Consider the following 20213-nt stretch of genomic DNA (forward strand, 5'->3'; position numbering starts at 1 on the left):
AGACATCCGACACGTAAGCTAACTATTTCACTTGTAAACAACAGTTACTGAATAAATAAATATATAATAAGAGAGAACAGATGTGTGTCTAGAGCATGTCATCACATGAAGCCATCAGTAGTGTAGCATCTTATTTTCTGATATAGCTATAAGTCTTAACATCAAGAGGCATGCAAATTAACTGCAGACCACCTTTCCCCAAAGCAGTGAAGACCATTTCAGTGTTTGGAGTTTAGTTTCCAACAGAGATACTCGCCTTTCAAAACATGTTAAGTCCAAATGTTGTTTTTCTGGCTACAACCTAATGATACATATGTTTTCGTTGATGCAGTGATTCTTATATCAAGGTTCCTCTTTCACAAAGCAAAGGAATCAGAAACATCAAACTCATATTAATTCAGAACAGGCCGACATTACATTTGTTTCTGTCTACAATATGTACATCATATGTGCTCCTCATGAGGAACATAAAACATACCATTTTCATCTGGCTTACTTTAAGTCTGAGAGAAGCACAAAGACAGAGGCAGTGCAAATAAAAAAAGGCAACACATGATCCATGTACAAACAAAGATCAAAACAAGCCTTTCACCCAGGTTTAAGAATCAGATCTCTGGGAGGACAGCCAGATAAGCCTATAGTCTTAGTGTTGATCATATTTACAGGTTATAGGAAGCTGTTGATGGCCAGTAAATTGGGAAGCTGCATTCAAGATCAAACATTGATCCAATAAACTACCATTCCAATCCAATCCATTTCATTTATATAGCACATTTTAAAAACAACAAGGTTACCAAAGTGCTGCACAACAAATGCAAACAGTAGAAATAAATAATAGTACAATTTAAAATACAGTAAATTAAAAGACAAACAGAGACCAACTCAAACTGTCATGCTGTATCAAAAGCCAAGGAGTAAGAATGAGTTTTAAGACGTGATCTAAAAGTATCCAGGGTGGGGGCCATTTTCACTTGGGTGGGTATCTCATTCCACAGTTTAGGAGCTACCACTGAAAAAGTCATCCCTCGTGACCCCATGTGTATGAGGTCAGAGATGTACTGAGGTGCCAGACCATTTAGTGACTTAAAAACAAACATTACAATCTTAAAATTAATTCTAAAATGGACAGGGTTACCAGGGTAAGATTAGTAGACAACACTTTCATCAGGTCCTACTTTGGAATTTGGGAGTAAGCATTATGTCAAATAGTCAACCCACAAAGGCCTAGAGCAGGCCTATACAAGACTCCATGTGTCCTAAAACTATGAAATACTAACCTAAAAGAAAGTCTTTTCAAGAAGAAACAGTACAGCACAATAAGAATATAAATTTGATTTGCTGTCACTTCGAGTGGAACAGATGAATACAAGAAAAACACTGTTATGGGTAGTCCCAAAATCCAGTCCGTATTTTACCATAGGTCACTCTAATACAGTTTTTAATCAAAGAGCTTCAAAAGTTCAGTGAAATAAACATATGAAGAAACTACACTAGTTCATAGCAAATGTGAGGGAAAAACAGAAGAGGCAATAATGAAACAAAAATGTTACAGGAGTTACCTTTCAGTCTGGGAGCTTGATACCGTTGAATCCAGTCCATTAATCCTCATTTAATATATTTTTTAGCTCTAAATGTTTATAAGGCAAAATCACAGCCCTGTTTTGATCGATGCATGCAGAATTTGGCATCAAAAGACTTGGCCTCACTGTTGATTCTCTCAAATTACTTTAAAAAGTTTAAGATTCAAATGTTTTATTTCTCCAAAGAGCTATGCATCATGTGACCTGTCTCCTGTTTAATGTGTTTGGACTGCCAAAATAAGATGTGTTTTTGGGGAGTGTTTCCTTGATTGCACAAGTCTTCCAGTTGTTAAAGCTGACTGCATTTTGCTTTATTTTGTTTTATTCTTTTATTGCAGGCACAGAGGGCCAGGTCCATGGGGGCCATTGTTTACTGTGTAGGGGTGAAAGAGTTCAACCAGACTCAGGTAGGATCACAGAAGGATTTTATATGATATGCAAAATTCATAATGATACAAAAATATGTATATCACATTTCTAAATATCTTTCTGTGTTTTCTTTTAGCTTGCAACCATTGCAGACACTGTGGAGCATGTGTTTCCAGTATGGGGAGGCTTCCAAGCCCTCAGGGGGATCATTGACTCGGTATGACACAAACATACCATATGTATATACACACACAGAAACACAGTATGAAAAAGAAATGGCATGATCTTTATTGAATTGTTTTGTGAATGTTTAATCTATCTTTTCCTCTGACCCTCAGATTATCAAGAAGTCCTGCATTGAGATTCTTGCAGCAGAACCGTCCAGCGTGTGTGCAGGAGGTAAGCGGTGTGCGGTTCCCCTCCTTGTTAAGTCATTGGGCAATCACAGTGCAGGATTGTGTCAGATGACAGTCATCTAAAGCCTCTGGAGTGGAACATGATGTTGAGTAATCGCATGGACGCTTATGACTGTGGAGTGACAGAGAGCGTATTGTCATTCACGGCCGGGGGAAATTAGCATAGCCGCTTCAGCACAGCGTGTGTGCAAAAAGGAGGAGAAGGGGGGGCGGGTGTTGGTCAGAGGAATTAGCCGTGAATCTTTAAGCATGGCTGCTTCTCTGGCCTAGTTTGCCACATCATATATGTTAAACAGCCATTCAGGCTGCTTCTCTTCTACCATGTGCAGCTCCTCTTTTTCTTCTGGTCAGCAGTTTCAGGAAGTAAAAAAAAAGGAGAAGAGGGATGATGAGAGAGAGCTTTTATGTGTAGCCGGCAGGATGGATGAGCTTTGACATGACCTTATTAGGACTCACTTAACAGAGTGCATTTGCAGCCATGCTACCAGGACAACCAGTGGAGATTAGCATCCATTATGGGATGTGAAGGGCAAGAGAGGAAATGGAGGGAGGAGAGGAGAGGAGACTGATGAAAATGATGCACTGAAAGCATAAAAATGAGGAAGGAATACTAAAGAATCAAGGTTGTGGTGATGTGATAATTACAGTCTCTAGTCTGAGTGTGTGTCACTCGACGTGTGCTCAAATATCCTCCAACAGCTTCATTCATAATTCGATTGATGAGCAGTCTAATGGTCAGTGAACTAAGAAACCAAGGACCCACTTAAACCAGGAGTTGACCTGGCCTAATTAATGAAAGCAAAGATTACAACATGCTGAGAATATGCAAAAAAGGGCTTTAGATCTGAGACACAATGTGTATAAATAACATTTTAGATGTCCAACACTCACATGTGGTGCTTTAAATATATTTAAATTGTATCTTTGACAAATAACTGGCATTTTGTCCCTTATGCAAAGGTTGTTCTTGCAATACAATGTGGTTTAAAGTCAGTGGTTAGCAATAGAAACAAATAACTGTAGCTTGTGTGTTTAAATCCAAGGCTGTGGAAAAGATCCCCCAGAGGTTTGATGCAACATCTCCACACTTCTGTTCCCTCTGATGCATTTACATATTACAGACTCTGACACATTGCATAGGTAAAGTGACAGTCTGTTTCCCTGTCTTTCTCTCTGCCTGTGTGTAGACACACGCAGTACTGCTCTACCAACACACACACACGTTAGGATGTTCTTTATTCAGCACACACACACACATCTCCCAGCGCATGTACACACACGTCCCTCACACTGATGTGAAGTGACCAGACCGGGCTGCCTGCAAACAGGCCATCAGACTGGACAGTGAACGTTGGGCCACACTATCTGACATGACAGCACTGATTCCCTTCACACACACACACACACACACACACACAAAGACACACACACACACACACACACACACACACACACTGAGAGCACGGTGAGAGTTGGGCCTTAGATTTAACATGACAGCAGAGATTGCTGCTTTCATTAACGCCTGACCCTTTCCTCCCCGGTGTCCCGTCCTCCTTCGCCCCTCCCTGCCCTTCACTGTCCCGTCGCACTAACGTGATTGAAGAGCCGCTGTTCGGACAAGCCGTACCCCATTTTTACACACACACACACACACACACACACACACACACACACACACACACACGCACGCACGCACGCACACACACACACACACACACACACACACACACACACACACACACACACACACACACACACACACACACACACATAATAAACACAGAGACACACATTTGTACAAATGTAATCCTTGTCAAGCGTTCAGGTGTAGATGTAAATAGACATGTGGCCACAGAGGCAGGCAGAAAGCGCACAGGCGAGGGCCGCAGCATATGTGTTGTTCATGTCAGCGGGGCACCACCAGTCTCTGACCACCATGTGTCTGACAGCACTGACCTTTCAGCCCATCAGGCCTCAGTGTGTGTGTGTGTGTTAGTATGTCAGGATGTGTGTAGAGATGTTTAGATTGATATCATACCAAGGATGAAGTTATCATGAACAAAAAATCAACAATATGAGTGTTTGACTTTTTATTTTAGATCACATTTTTGTTCTTAAATCTTTAAGATGAGTCAGGATTTCATGTTTAAACTGTTAGATATTTCACTGTGATGTGACATGTAATTATTATTCAGTGCACATTAGTGTACATTTGTACATTTTCTATTATGTCTGTGTCAATTCTCTACTCCAAACTATTGATAATGTTGGCAAATTGATCCTCATGGAGTTAAATCTGACATGTGCTGTCACTAAGTCATTGCACATATGCCTCGTCAAACAGCAGCTCCTGCTCTTTGTTGCTAACAATGTGGGAAGTGGCATGACCACCAAAGCAGCCAAGGCCCTCAGCATGAGGAATAATGAGTTTTAAGTCCTCTAATTAAGTTTCTCATTGTACTGAAACATTAAAAACCACATTAACCATCAGTTTATGTGAAAATAAATACAATACAAGTTGTATAATAACATAACAAATAGTCCTGATTTATTGTCTGGATTTTTGCGGTTGCCTTACAGTAGAATTAGGGCAGGATTCAGGAGAAGACAAATAGCGTGATGACAGTAAGGAACTGTTAAAAAGGCATGTGGTTAATCAGATAGTGTAGGTTTGCATGTGTGTGTGTGTGTGTGTGTGTGTGTGTGTGTGTGTGTGTGTGTGTGTGTGTGTGTGTGTGTGTGTGTGTGTGTGTGTGTGTGTGTGTGTGTGTGTGTGCATGTTCAATCTGGATCTAGCTGAGGGAAAGACATGAGCAGTACTGACAAGTTGCAAGTCATTGAATGTCTGTAAATAAGCATGCAGGCAGTCATGCAGATAGAGTGGCAGCTGTGTGCACAGGTTTTACCTTCCTGAGTGTGCCCTCTTTCTATCTGACACCCCTCATATTCCCAAAGTATGAAATATAATCATGGACATAGAGAGATTTATTTCAATTTATCTCTGTTTTGCACATCAACTTCCCCCTCCTGGGTCTCCTCCAACAGCAAATATGCTCTCTAAAATATTTTTGCAGCATCTGTAAATATGTAGAGATTTGCAGAAAAAAATGTGATCTGTTTTCCTTCACTCTGCTCTGTCTGAGGGTGTATCTGTATTTATGGCTTTTCATAGTAGCCTGTCTGACCTTTAAAGAAACACTGTCACAAATACACCCACACCCGCTGATGTTTTTATCCAGTGATCTTCACGCTGGAGCTTTAAATGTTAAAGGTGTGGCTGATGCTCCCTTAGCCAGTTAAGTGCTAGAGGAAATCTCAGAGCAGAGTCCAGAGAGAGCGCACACATACGCACACAGTCATGCATGCACATGCTGAAGACTTGCAGATGCTTACACACTCCTCAGAAAATACACACAGTCAGCGCACACATACAGTCATTCTTCAGATACACATCTGCATACAGACACAGACATGTGTTAATGGTGCCATAGGTAAGGTCAGACCTACTTTGACAGTGCTCTGCTGTTGTCAGCCCTGCAGGCATGTTTTTTAAGCAAGTGTTTTTTTTTCCCGCTCTCTAACATATGCTGGGTAGCAGCCACATAGACACTCTAGCATATGCTGGCAAGCCTCTGTCAGTGCGCTTTAACAGTGCCTGGGGGACACTAAAGGTCAAAGACATGCACATACGCACACACAAATACGCACACACCTCCTGGCTACTGCACAGCACACATTTGTGAATAGCAGCACTTTAAGCATTAGCACCATTGGAGCTTGTTATGGCCTTTCCACACATACACGCACAAGCACACAGATATAAACAAGCAGTAATGAGGCATGCACAAGTTTCTGCTGCTTAAGTTGAGCACATCAGGGGAAAGAATCGCCTTCAGCACTCACCGTGGTGGTGCTTAAGAAATGTTCGACTTTAAACTAAAACAGAAGACCAATTTGAATCCTCTGGAACACATCAATGCAAAAAAAATATGTTTTATCACATTATGCATGAATTTCGATGCCATTACTGATGGAGTCTGCATTCTTTTTTTAGAGAGTTTCCAGGTGGTGGTGAGAGGCAATGGGTTCCTGCATGCAAGAAACACCGACCAGGTCCTCTGCAGCTTCAAGCTGAATGATACACACTCTGTGGGTAAGTCTTGCAAATGGACACGAGTGGGTGTTCAGAAAACACTCTCAAGAGCAGGGGTTAAAAAACGATAATTCATATTAAAGTTAATATCAAAGGCAACATTGCTAAAGATCACAGTGGGCCCTGATGGATCGAGTGTGGCACTCTTGCATGTCCTGCTTCTGGAGAATATATATTTCTGGAAAGTTCATGCAAATCAAAAATTACCATCAGTTCAGAGCAGAGCACTGAATTGTGATGGTTAAATGTTCTTTGTATGCTTCCCATTATAGCTAATTGCTGTTATACATGAATGCTTACACTTTAAAGCATTATTGGATTCTGGTTTGGCTTGTGTTTTTAAGAAGAATGTGGGAACTGTTTTCAGGCTGCAGATGTTAACATTTTTTCTGCATCAAGACTGACTTTGTCTTCCCCTGTGTAGATGAGAGACCAGCTGAAATACATGACACCCTCCTGCTCTGTCCTGCTCCCGTCATAGAGGAGGTTGGAAGGTAAGACATTTCTTTCAGCTCCTGTCCTCTTTTTATCCCCACACTTTTCTCAAACGTCCAACCTCCTGTGTTCAGCTCTAACACTCTGAGCTCATATATTTAGCAGCTGCACGCAAGTTTTGTGTGGACACAGAAGACTGCTGTCCTTGAACAAATTAGGGCCAAAGTCATTGAGTGTCTGTGATCAATCAGTGTTTGTCACAGCTAACGAAGCCAGACACCAATCACAAGGGGACAACAGGAGTAGAGCCCAGGAACACGACTTAATGACAGCCACGCTGGAGAGGACTCTGCGACCGTGTTTGTGTGTATTTGCTGGTGTGTGATTTATCCCAATCTCGGTCTGACACTTTGGGAGAGTGAAAGTGTGAGCTGAGTCTGCGGGGCAGTGTTAAGTTTCCTCTGAGGGCTTCTGGTTTTGCTGGTGGTAGGTTCGGAGCAGGAGTTTCTTGCGGGGAAGACAGAGCAATGCTGTGGGTTGAGCTTGGAGAGAACTGAAGAAGGACCGGCAGCCTCCCCGTCCCTGCTGCCTGCAGTCTTGTGCATAATTATACACTCCAGCCCGCGGCCTCAGACACCTCCCAGTCATCATCTGTCTTGTTGCTGTCACTCAGATTTCGGGTGTGATTTGAGCTTGTCCTGTCCGCCAGTGAAAAGTACTGCCTTGATGGGGAAGAGACGGGAAAAGAAACATTTTGTTTTCCCACTGTGGCAGCAGGAAGATCTAACTTTGTCACATACATCGTATTTCACTCACATGTATCATAACACAAGTAACACATGGAATTTTAATTGTTACTCACACAGATATGACTTATAGGATTGACTCAATGACAACAATCCACAGTCCAGATAATACCCATACTTAAATCTGCCCCCTGTCGAAGCTGTTGCCAGAGAGGCTTCATCTCGGTCCAGGCTGCATCTCCAAGAACCTGGAGCATCATTACACGTTGAAACAGTGCCCACAGGAGACGTCCTCACATGCAACAGAAGTCCATTAAAGCAGAGTCAGCAATGCCTGACAGCCTGATGGTACTAAAGAGGAAGTCAGCTGTGAATGGCTGAAGGGCCCAGAGAGGAGACCAGCAGCTGGCTGATGAGTTCTGGGGGCTGTGGTGCCCCAACATGCAGATAAATGTGGAAACATGTCAGACAGGCAGAGGGTTGCTGAGTGTGAGGAACGTACAACTTTCATCCTTTGTGTTTTGTCTGGAGGATTAAGTCCTCTCAGCAAAAATGTCTGTCTTACAGTGAGGATTATCAGAAGTTCACCAGCGGTAATTAAAGCTGTTCACACACATCATAGTTTAGTTTGAGCCACGTAACATGCAAAACTCTCAAATGTGGATATTTATGTCTTTATTACTGGTAATTGACTGTGTTTAGACAGACAAACGTGATATCTGAGGAAATCTTTGGTGTTACATTATTCAAGATTTTCTTTTTCTAAATTTTAATTTTTTTTTACAGAGGAAGAGGAAATAAAACAAAACACACTTTCAAGAAATAAACAGGGCGTGAGCTTGGCTATTTGGTTAAATTGTGTGCTCCATGTCAATCAATCAATCATTCTTTATTGATACAGCACCAAATCACAACAAATATTACCTGAATACGCTTCACAAACAGAGCAGCATCCCAACATCCAGACAGGATAAGATCCAGTCCCATCTTACAGACAGGACTCAGTGTTGCCTCATCTTAATCCACCATGAGCAGAGCCCTTTTTTTTTTTTTACTAAGTTATATTTTGGGCATTTTTGCCTTTAATGGACAGGAAAGCTGGAGACAGGAAATGTGGGGAGTAGAGAAAGGGGAAAGACATACAGTAAATGGTCAAGGCTGGAATTGAACCTGCAACCTCTGCGACGAGGGCTGTAGCCTCTGTATGTGGGGCGCACGCTTAGACTGCTAGGCCAAAGGCACTCCATGAGCAGAGCATTTAGCAAGTTACAGTGGTAAGGAGAAGCTTCCTTTTAACAGGCAGAGACCTTGAGCAGAACCACATTCATGTTAGACACACATCTGCTGAGACCGACAAGTGCAGAGACTGAAGTCCTGGAAGCAGATCCTACCTGCAGCACCTTACTGAACATCATTCACCACTCTCTCTCTCTCTCTCTCTCTCTCTCTCTCTCTCTCTCTCTCTCTCTCTCTCTCTCTCTCTCTCCTGTTTCAAACTCTATCCACTGTCTTATCCTGTTGATAAGATAATAAAATGCCCAAAACCGAATCAAAGTCAAGACTGACAAAATCATCCCCAAAAATTCAAGCATTACTTGTTTGATTATTCTGAGGGTTTCAGCTCCATCTCAAGACGTTCATCGTTCAGTTGAGTTATGATGGTGTAAGTTGACCTTGTGTGAAGAACTGTTTTGGGGTGTTGCTTATTTTAAGTTAAAGAATGAAGCTCAAAGCTCAACAGTAGTTCCATTAACACAGCATCTGTCTGTGTCATTGAGTTACCTGTAAATAAATATCAAAAATTACTCATACTTCATACTCAACTTAACCCTACCAAAATGTATTATACAGCATGTGTTATATGTACAAGTATGCAGCCCACGTGCTTCACGAGGAACATAAAGATGGGAAATAAAAACATTTGATAAAAGTCTAGACGATTAGAAAAAGAGAGAATTAATAAATACAATTTTATTTTATTTTGGAAACTTGATCAGTAATAGAAAATAAAAATGTGAAGTCACAGCCCTTCCATTCATTTTTACATGTCAGATCTCATTATAGGGGCACTGGTTCCTGTTTTGGGGTCATAAAGTCTGTACATGTGGTTTACGGGGACTCCAGCTCCCAGCACCACCTCTTCACCCCGTTCCCTAAATCCCTCACTCACCTCCTGCTCCACCCGAGTCTTATCACATGTAATGAAGTCATTGACGCCCCCGTCACACAAATCTGTGTTGACTGGGAACCTTCCAGATGCAGCAGTTTTCCCCTCCTACACACACACACATACACACACACACACACACACACACAAACACACACACACACACACACAGGGCAAAGACACATATAGTGGGCAGATTGATGATTGATAGGGGCTGAGATCTCTCTGTCAGAGGGGAGCTGATAGCACTGTGTCCCCCTGTGTGCCTGAGAGGAGGGCTGAACATATGATTTGGGGGGGGGGGGGGGGGGGTAAAGGGAGAGAAGAAGTGAAAAACATGAGTGGCACCTGCATCGCCAATTTCCTCCTCTGAAGACAGTGTCAGCATGAGTTATGAGACGAGCTCCAGTGGCAGGAGGGGGACGAGAACAGAGTCAGTGATTGAGGAAATAGTGAAGAAGGGTCTCAGAGTGCTGAAGGGATGTCGAACAGGAAAAGCCCTCCTCCTACCACCCTCCCCCACGTCTCTGTTTTCCTCTCCCTTCTCCCACCCTGCAGTGACCTCCCCCTCGTCTCCCCCTCCCTGAATATAAACCTCAATACCCCCTTGTGTCTTTCAATACCCCCCAAACCATAAGAACAGCACAAGAAGCCTCCATTCTCCATTCTTTTCTAAACCTTTAACAACAATCCAGCTGTCTGTGCTTCCACCCTCGTCCCCTATTTAGCTCACAGGTCTTGTTTCTGTTCCCATTTCTGAATAACCTTGCTCTAAATATTACTCTGCTTTGTCCTTCCTCAATCCTGCACTTTCTCCTGTCACCTTCAAAACAAAAAACTGTTGGTTTCCTCGTCTCTCATGTCCCTGCCTCGAGATATCAGCTTAAGCAGAGGAGAATAAGAAGTCATTTAGCTGTCTGTGGTTTCCACATTAGAGTTCTGGGACTGATCCAAACAGAAGAGATTCCTTCACTGGGTGGAGAACTCGCTGACCTCTTTAACTGCTTTTTGTCCCTCTCAGCATGTTTGTGAGCTTATAAAGCAGCAAGTATGGACAGAAAAATCAGAGGATTGTATTCAACACCTCGGGCATGCTTCTACAGTAACCCAAACATGACCATGACGTGTGCACATGAGGAGATGTGCACCATGGTGTGTGTGTGTATGAAGAACAAAAATCACATGAGTTAAAGTGTGATGTTTCCTCAGCTGAATGTTTAGTTGGTTTTGTTTGACAAAAACATAAAAATGTTTACATTTATAATGATGCACAGGAAAAGAAAGAAGACATCCTGTTTCAGTAACAATAACAGACAATACAAATATATACACAGAATAAAACAATCAACAGAAATCAGCTGAAAGATTCATCTCTCTAAGGAGAATGAGTCATACTGTACTGATTACTGTATTTGTTGTGAAATTGCACCATACAAATAAAGATTGATTGATTATTACAACATGTAAATATATGATTTCTCCATTAACACAACGTGTACAGGGTTTCCTCTGAGACTCTGCAGGAGCTCTGCTTGCTTAGCTCTATTCTATGCTAACTTTTACTTACTCCATACTTACCCGAACATTATGCATGTTAGCAAGTTTGTGCACTATCTTTCATTTGTTTTTAAATCATAACAAACAAATGAGGAGAAAGCATCACAGCTGAGAAAGGGCTAGTTAGTTCCCTTTAGCTCAATTAAGAAAATACAACAGTTCTCCTTAGACTGTATAAAACATGGATGTAGTCTCGGTAACATCACTGACTGGTTTCTGAAGGTGTTTAAAGTGAAAGGATGGTGTTCGATATATTGGAAGTGATAGCTCTGTCTAACTTTTGGCTAATGTAGAAGCAGGAAAAGAGTTTGCCCAAATAAGTAGTGGTTGCTAGCTACTGTAGGATGATGGTGTAGGAGTCTTGATGTTTGTAAAAAATGTATTTCATTTGTAAAATAATAATCTAAATGGTTAATTGATTTACAGTATTTACTGAGTGGTCCTGTGGATTTTCTAATGTGAAATACAAAAGAGGCTTTATTCAGATTTTGGATTCCTTCACTTTTGGACCCGGCCCCAAGTGGACAGTTGAGGAACTGCAGTTTTTGTACTTCTGCATTGGCTTCAGTTTTTATCACTGGAGTTTGCAGCTTGGATTACCCCTGTATTTGAGTGGAGGCATCCCATTTTTTTCTAAGTTTTAGTCATATAATTTAACATTCTTAACATACTTGTGTTTATTTTAGTTCATGATAGTAATAATAATTCATAGGATTTATATTGCGCTTTTCTTAATACTCGAAGTCGCTTTACATAGATGAAACTAAAAATGAAACAGTTCATGCAGTGTGCTTTCCTTGTACGGCCTTGCAGTAGAGCCATTGCATTTCAGAGCCCATCTGTATGAGCATGTGACAAATAAAGCTCTTGAATCTTGAGATAAACATCACTGTCAAAAGATATAATGTTTGAACAATGTAAAATAAACACCTTTAAGCTTCTTAACCAACAATTTGTAACACTTTTATTTTAGATTATAAGGTTTCAGCCATTACAGAACATGTGAGTGTTAAAAGTTAACACATTTGCAAATCTGTACTGGATAACTAGACCAGTTCCTGCTCTGTGTTTTGCAGGGTGATCTACCTGCAGGTGAGCATGAATGAAGGCCTCTCCTACATCACCAGCTCAGTTCACATCACCACGACTGAATGTGTGAGTACATCCTGTGTTCACCACCACGATACAACATACTGTTGTTTCCTTCTAGCATGCTGCCTCATTTAAATAAACTTTCTTTCAACCTTCTTATTTCCTCTTGGTTCTCTAGTCTTCTTCTTCTTCTCTTCCTCTCTGAGGTCTCCTCTGTTGTGTCTGTCCTCAGAGGAGGCTGTGAGTACTTTCACTGTTTTTGTTTTCACCTTTTTCTCATCACCTGTCTTTGAGTTCAGTTTGATCCTGATCCTGTGATTCTGTGTTTGTTTGCAGTTTGACGGCACCATTGTGCTAATATCGTTGCTGGTGGTGTTCCTGCTGTTGGCTCTGCTGATGATGTGGTGGTTCTGGCCTCTCTGCTGCACTGTGGTAAGTCTGAACTTCACACATCAGCATTTTACTTGTAGTCACTTGTTTTAGTATGTGTGTGCCTGTGCTTAAACTTCTTTTATTTCCAACTTCAGGTGATCAAAGAACCTCCTCCACCTCCTCCTCCGGAACCAGTAAGTCTTATATTTCCACCTTTCATTGTTGTGTGTGTTTAGTTGAATGTTAATATGAGTAAGTTTGGGACAATATAAGCTGTTGTGTGCTAATGAGTCTTCCTCTTTAAGGAATCCGATGATGAAGATGGGATGCCAAAGAAAAGGTGGCCCACAGTGGATGCATCTTACTACGGAGGAAGAGGAGTGGGAGGCATCAAGCGCATGGAGGTATGCACACAGATGCACTAAAGACTGTGCATTTAGAAGCTACTCTGCAGACATGTTAACACCACTTGAGCCTTAAATCATTAGGTGGAGCCAGTCAGGTTGTTGTGAGTCATGGAGAATCAGTGGTATCTTTTAAATGACTTCTTAAAGCCCACGTCTCTGGATTCACTCATATGTGACGTCCCTTATCATCTCTTTACTTTCTCTTTGGTGTAATCTGAAAACTTTTGTTCTCTTGCTTCAACTTCATGTTGATTAAACCTTGAAATTGCCTTGTTCTGTGTTTTTAGGTGCGATGGGGTGAGAAAGGCTCCACTGAAGAGGGTGCCAAGCTTGACAAACCTAAGAATGCAGTTGTAAAGATGCCAGAGCAGGAATTTGAACCGTATGAGCCAAAGCCACGGAAGCACCCCCGCCGACCCCCACAGCAGAGGAGGTGGTACACACCCATCCAGGTCAGTCTTTCCTTGTTAACTTCTTTAAAAGTTAAAATCATGTTCATGGATGTTTTTATCCTTTTTGTTTCAAATGTCTCTCTTTAGAATTTCTTCTTTGCACTCATTCATTTATTTCTCCCCGGGTCCTGCAGGGGAAGCTTGATGCTCTGTGGGCTCTGTTCAGGAGAGGTTATGACCAGGTGTCTCTGATGAGACCGCAGCCTGGAGACGAGGTGAGTCTGACACCAAGCTGCTGTCACATTTATATTTTTCTTGACCTCAAACCAAAGACATGATATAAGAAGTGGAAGTAGCCATATAATGAAGTCTTTCATGTGTTTGTAAACCCACTGGAAGGTTAGCGTTTGACATTCTGGCCGTCACAAACCAGGATTTTTAGAGCTATTAGCGACTATAATGGAAGACTGGGTTGACACACATGGTCACACCTCTGTTCTGGTAGATAGATTGCTATGGTAGCTTCATATCCCCACTCTAAAACTTATCTTACTTTATCCTTGATTATTCCCTACATGGAGGCAGGACTTTCAAACAGCGAAATTCCAGCTGTGCTAAAGAAAGACTTGAAATCTGCAATCTATTTGGGAAAATGTTTATCAGGGAAATAAATCATCCAAGGAGTGGGCTTATTTTTCCGTAGACTTCAATACAATCTGATTTCAACTGCGACCTGTGCAGTCGCCCCCTGCTGGACATTTGGAAGAATGCAGTTTAAAGTTGGTTTCATATTGTCTTCACTTCTGAAACCAGAGTCAATGTCTACTTCATGTTTACACTCTATACCTAAGATGTAGGAGAATCTGGCGTACCACTACCAGGCATGATGTCTGAAACACAACTGTGATTTAATCACAATGTGTCATTTTGGGATTAATCTAAGTCTGTTTTGTGGATAACATCCTCCTTAAAGCTGGGGTATGGTACTGAAGACTTCAGTGTGCTTTCCATCTCTATTTTGAGCATCTGCATTCTGTCTTTAAGTCTGTCACGTTTCATAAAGACAACACGTGTCAGTGCGCTTCATGTACTGACTTTCTTCATGCACACTGACACACAGACACATTATCAGACTCACAGGGTTTGTCAATGAGCCACTGATACAGCTCTCCTCCTCAAAGCTGTCATTGTTCATACAGAAGGAGTACTGTACTCCTCTGTACCCCTCTTTGAGAGTTTCCTATGACTCCCAGAAAATGGTCGGGTTTCTATCGAGCTCCCAGATCACACATTACTCACTCACTTTGAACTTACAAGTTCACTGTGCGTTCACAATTATAGTAAAAGAGAAACTTCCACATTGGGTTTTATTTGATCTGCTTCTTGTGAAATTTTATGATGTCGTATAAATGGAAACTGCTGCTTCTGCTGCTTCTCCTAAATCGACACGATAGCAGCGCAGCCCTCTTATCTAACCTTGACCCTGTGTGTGTGTGTGTGTGTGTGTGTGTGTGTGTGTGTGTGTGTGTGTGTGTGTGTGTGTGTGTGTGTGTGTGGCATCCCTCAAACCTCACAGACGTGTTTTCATCATCACGCTGGTTGTCATGGTGAAACATCTGCTGCGTTGTAAATGGTTTCATTGTCGCTTCTTGTAGCTGAGGTCATATCGCAGTGAAATTTATTGATTTGTCCCTTGAATGGCATGATTCTTCTTTAGGATGTAACAGTGTGAATGCGTGTTTCTACTGTATCTGCAGTCTTTAAATGAGGCTGTCATCACCGGTTTTATCCCTTCTTTCCATCGCAGACTTTTTTTTTCTACGAGGTATAATTCATCTCTGTCAGGGCAGAAGTTTCGGGAGTCTTTGTCAGACACTTTTTGTGGAGCTCCGGGTCACAGAGCCCCTCAACAATGACCCTCACAACTCTCTTCACGAGCCATTAACTCAGGAAAATACCACGCCACCTCGCTCAACGAAAGAATGGAGGGGGAAGAAATACACTTTCATTGCAAGGGAGGCTGTCGTTCAAAACTGGTGCTAATAACCACATCAGACATGACGGACGACAATGATTCCTCTTGTTGATGAAATCCAGACTTAGATCTGGACCCTCAGAGGGAATCCCTCAGAGTTGTGGTGTCACATATCACGACAAAAGCATGACTGTTGGACTTCTGCGTTGTGTTGTTAAGGGAGGTAAGATGCTCAGATCACAAGAGATGGAAGTGCTCAGACATCAGGACCTCTTTATGGTTTATACATTTTAATTTCAGTCATGTTCATTTTACTGTTTGCTCCGGTTTCTACATAAATAATATGAAGCATGTGGAAGAGCTACAAACTGCAGTTCCAATAGTGTCCACTTGAGGCTTTTGTTTGTGCATGTGTGTTTTATGTGGAACGTGCACAAACAAGAGAGTGAAAAACTGGATTTACCCTTGGGATTAATAAAGTGTCTATGAAAGTTCTCAGTCATCCAGGTCATGGTAATCCAAAGGTTGATCCGTAAGGCAACTGGACTGGTAGAAATTAATAAAGTCTTTGTCTTCTTCTAAAAAGAAATGACGTCCACTTCTCCCACGTGAGAATCATACAAGATTGCTTGCAGAAGGAAAACCAAAGGACCTAAAAACCATGAAAAATTCAAATGAAAAACACATACATAAGCAAGGCATACATAATACATAATACAACAGATCCTCCAAATAGATTCTACTGCCACTCTGGCTCCTACATTAAAATACAGAATGTATGATAGTTTGTTTACCACGACTTAAACTAGCAGCAATCAAACATAAAATACTTCTCTTTCTGTTCCAGTAAAAACACTCGAAAACAATAAACTGTGATGTTGAGACAGATATAATAACATTTTGTGAAACATAAACAAACTCAAAAATTTGGAAAATATGAAGGTGTCACTCTAATTAGTGCTATTTCCATTGATTGTACATCAAAATTTAAAATGTTAACAGGTTTCGGAGGCTTTGGTCCTCAGAGGTCGCGGGTTCGGCTCCCGGCCTTGACCCTTTGCTGCATCTCTTCCCCTGCTCACTGCTTCCCACGTTACCCGTCTCTCTACAGCTGTCCGATCCATTAAGGGCGGAAAATGCCCCAAAATAGAAAATACACATATATAAAAATAAAACTGTTGACAGGTTTGGGTGGATGTTTTCACAATCAGCTATTTCAATCAGGAGAGACACAATTTGAATATTAAAGATTATTTATTACAACTGAATGAATGAGGAAACTTGACAGAAATCTTTGGCGTAAGGACTCTATGAGGATAATGTTGTGGGTGTAGGATGCATGAATTTGGCAGCTGAAGAAATCCCCCTAGAGTCCAGACACTGGTGGTGGTGGTTGATGATCCTAGGAATTGAAGACTTGCAGAGACCAGGTGGAGATGGGGAGGTGGAGGGGTGCGCACCATCAATGCAAGAGTAACTAGCTGGAGAGAGAGACGCATTTTAAAAAGACAGCAGAAAGTTGATAGGCTGGCGATAAGGGCGTGCCACTGAGCTATTGGATGACGCAGCTGCTGATTAACCAATGACAGCTCCGGAGCGTGCAGCTGGAAGCGGGTGAGCTATTGAACAAGGGAGAGGAGAGTTAAACAACTGCTGTGATTGCTTTTTTAGTCTTCCTGTCTGAACTTTCGCTAGAGCTACATAAGAATCAAAACATATTAAATGATATGACAAATATGGGGATGGATCAGGATAACAAAAAAGCTGAAATAAATGACACACACCTTTTCAATGAGAGTAATAAACAGGGAAAAAGAAAGGGAGCAAAAAGAATATTTACAGGCAACAGTTTGGAGTTTCCTCCGAGTCAGATATAAACTATGACCAGACAGCTTTGTGTCATTATAACAGAGCAACAGATACAGGTAAAATTGCCCTGTCTCAAAAGCTGGAACATGCAGCTGTGTGAAAAACAGCAACATCAGGATTACAAACAAAGCTCAGCGTTAACAAGCACACCTCAGACTCCTCCCTTCAGACTGTGAACCAGCAGCTCAGAAGGAGTTCATCCTATCCTGCTTCCCCCCCCCCCCCCACATTACTCCTCCTTCACTGCTTCTGCAAACGGCCATCAGCGGCCTGCCAGTTCCTGCCACACTCTCAGTGTGCGCTTGATCCCCCTCTTCTGAGTGCACGTGCTTGTGCGTGCGTGTCACTGTAACGTATGTCTCAGCTCTCCAGAGTGAGCGTCACACAAACAGATGGGGAGTTGAAAGGCCACGAGCCATATTGTGACAGAAGAGATTCCCTTCTTTTGTCCTCAGAGCTGATGGCACTGATGGGACCGTCACACGGCACAGAGCGGACCAGGGGGCAGCCACCATCCCTCCTCGGTCCACTCACAAACAAGCACCTCTGCTTCTACACCCCTCCTTTCTCGCTTTTTCCACCTTTGCTTGAAGGAGCTGATCACTCGAATTATAAACACACTCATGTTCTCACTCACTGCTACTGCTAACTAGCCATGTAGTCAATTACAGTTGTTACAGCTGAATGTGGCATCAGGGATCCGGAGGCGGAAAATACAGCAGCCAACACATTAATATTTCATTACCTACCCCTCAAAATAGACACATTTCAGGTACATTTTTGAAAGACAAATATGCTAACAAACATTGTAATGTCAGCCAAAGCCAGCAAAATGTCACACTGGTACTGGCGGGTATTTACCCCCCTTCGTCATCTTGCCTTTGACACAAATGTCACAGAGGCATTTGGACCAAGTAGTCCCACCGCTGTGCCGTCATCAGAGGTATTAATAGAGGCATTACAGAGGTGAGACAACATCACTGTGAAGCAACAGAACAGGCAGGGTAAAACAAAGCGGTGTGTTTGCATGTTTAAGTGTGTGTGTACGTGAAGCACCTGCAGTGTAGTACATAGGCGTGTTGATGGCAGAGCTGTGTGCCTGTGCTGTTGCAGACTTGAAATATGAACGGAGTTTACATATGCTTCAGAAATGGTATGTCTCTTTGTATTAATCACTCCTCTGTCATTAGTTCTTCTGAAAACTATCGATACCAAGGGATTTATTATCAGGAGTGGTGATGTGAACTAAGGCGAGGGATACTTCTGTCAGGTGACACAAGGAAAGATTGTTTAGGAGATTTGCAAATTTTAAATTTTTGACACAAAGACTTTATGTTTTTAGTTTAAATCTACATGTATCGGGGCGCTGTTGGCCTAGTGGTCTAAGCGCCCCACATACAGAGGCTTTAGTCCTCGTCGCAGAGGTCGCCAGTTCAACTCCCGGCTGCGACCATTTGCTGCATGTCTTCCCCCACTCTCTACTCTCCACATTCCCTGTCTCTCTACATCTGTCCTATCAATAAAGGCAAAAATGTCTAAAAATATAACTTAAAAAAAAAAATCTATATATATCTTCTGAGGAGAGAAATTCAACAGATACAGGATTATATAATAGTATGAGTAAACTACCAGCTGCTGCTACTTATTATGTGTAATTTATGCAAAACTTTGACATTTGAATCCCTCAGTCTTTGTTGTCCTGAGTGTATCTGAAGCTGTCCCACATTCCACAGCAGCTCATCGGATCAGTGAGGAAGTGTTAACTCTTGCGAGTGCACACAGAGCATCTTTCTCATCTTAGTGGATCGCTGTAAAGTCATGTGAGGTGACAAGCAGAGCTGTCAGGTCTAATGCACGTCTCTGTTCTCTCATCTTCCTCCTCTTTTCTTTACCATAATGGTGACAAACGTGTGTGTGCTTTGTAAAAGGCCAAGGAGTATCTACTCTGTGTGTGTGTGTGTTTTTGTAAAAGAAGGGTTGAGTCTTGGGGCTCAGAGGGAGGAATTGAGGCCAGGCGGACAGCAGAGTGGTGTGAGGAGCGATGCTGGAGGTGTTTAGAGGGTTTTGTTTATCTAAAAAGAGAGTTGAGACTATGAGTAAACAATCACTGAGAGGGGGAGAGAAGCAGTGACAGACGTCAGAGCCAGAAGCTGAACATTACAAGTGTGACAAAGCTGACCTCTCACACTACTCATCCATCTGCATTCAGAGGTGGCAAATGTACACATATAGGAACAGCACAAATCCGTATGTAGAAGAACAATCTGGCAACAGTAGGAGCACTGACTCAAATTCTTTGATGAAGTAAAGGTAGAAAAACTGCAGGCTCTGAAATATACTCTCAGTATAAAAGTAAATGAGGGGCTTTTTTAGTCGCTGCTTCTGAGCAAAGCTAATTTTTCATTCGAACTATTAGTGAATTTTAAAAAATATATATATACTGAAAAAATTGCATTAGTCTTGAGTTTTTGATTAGTTGGTATTGGTTGATCTTAAGCTTGAGTTTTGAAATTAAATGTGTAATTATGCAAAGTAATTAAAATACCTGCAAGCTTCATTTAAGCTGAGATAAAGAACTCATTTTGAGAAAGAACTGGGCAGTAAATAGCAACAATTTTAGGGTTGAATTTAAAAATTGAATTAAAAAAAGTTGAGGAGGGGCGCTGGTGGCCTAGCAGTCTAG

At 41.9% G+C, this 20213-nt stretch overlaps 1 protein-coding gene across 1 annotated transcript in view; it reads left to right on the forward strand.

The window, feature by feature from the left end:
• The window catches only part of antxr1d (ANTXR cell adhesion molecule 1d), a 32605-nt gene that overhangs the window by 9397 nt on the left and 2995 nt on the right, over positions 1-20213 (forward strand). Inside the window, exons 7-17 of the mRNA XM_034681094.1 lie at positions 1919-1987; positions 2086-2166; positions 2288-2348; positions 6420-6518; positions 6943-7012; positions 12500-12578; positions 12852-12947; positions 13043-13081; positions 13193-13291; positions 13582-13746; positions 13881-13961. Coding sequence (XP_034536985.1) covers positions 1919-1987; positions 2086-2166; positions 2288-2348; positions 6420-6518; positions 6943-7012; positions 12500-12578; positions 12852-12947; positions 13043-13081; positions 13193-13291; positions 13582-13746; positions 13881-13961 — 939 coding nt within the window. The remainder of the gene's footprint in view (positions 1-1918; positions 1988-2085; positions 2167-2287; positions 2349-6419; positions 6519-6942; positions 7013-12499; positions 12579-12851; positions 12948-13042; positions 13082-13192; positions 13292-13581; positions 13747-13880; positions 13962-20213) is intronic.

The sequence above is a fragment of the Notolabrus celidotus genome, chromosome 4 (genome assembly GCF_009762535.1).
Source record: "Notolabrus celidotus isolate fNotCel1 chromosome 4, fNotCel1.pri, whole genome shotgun sequence".
NCBI lineage: Eukaryota > Metazoa > Chordata > Actinopteri > Labriformes > Labridae > Notolabrus > Notolabrus celidotus.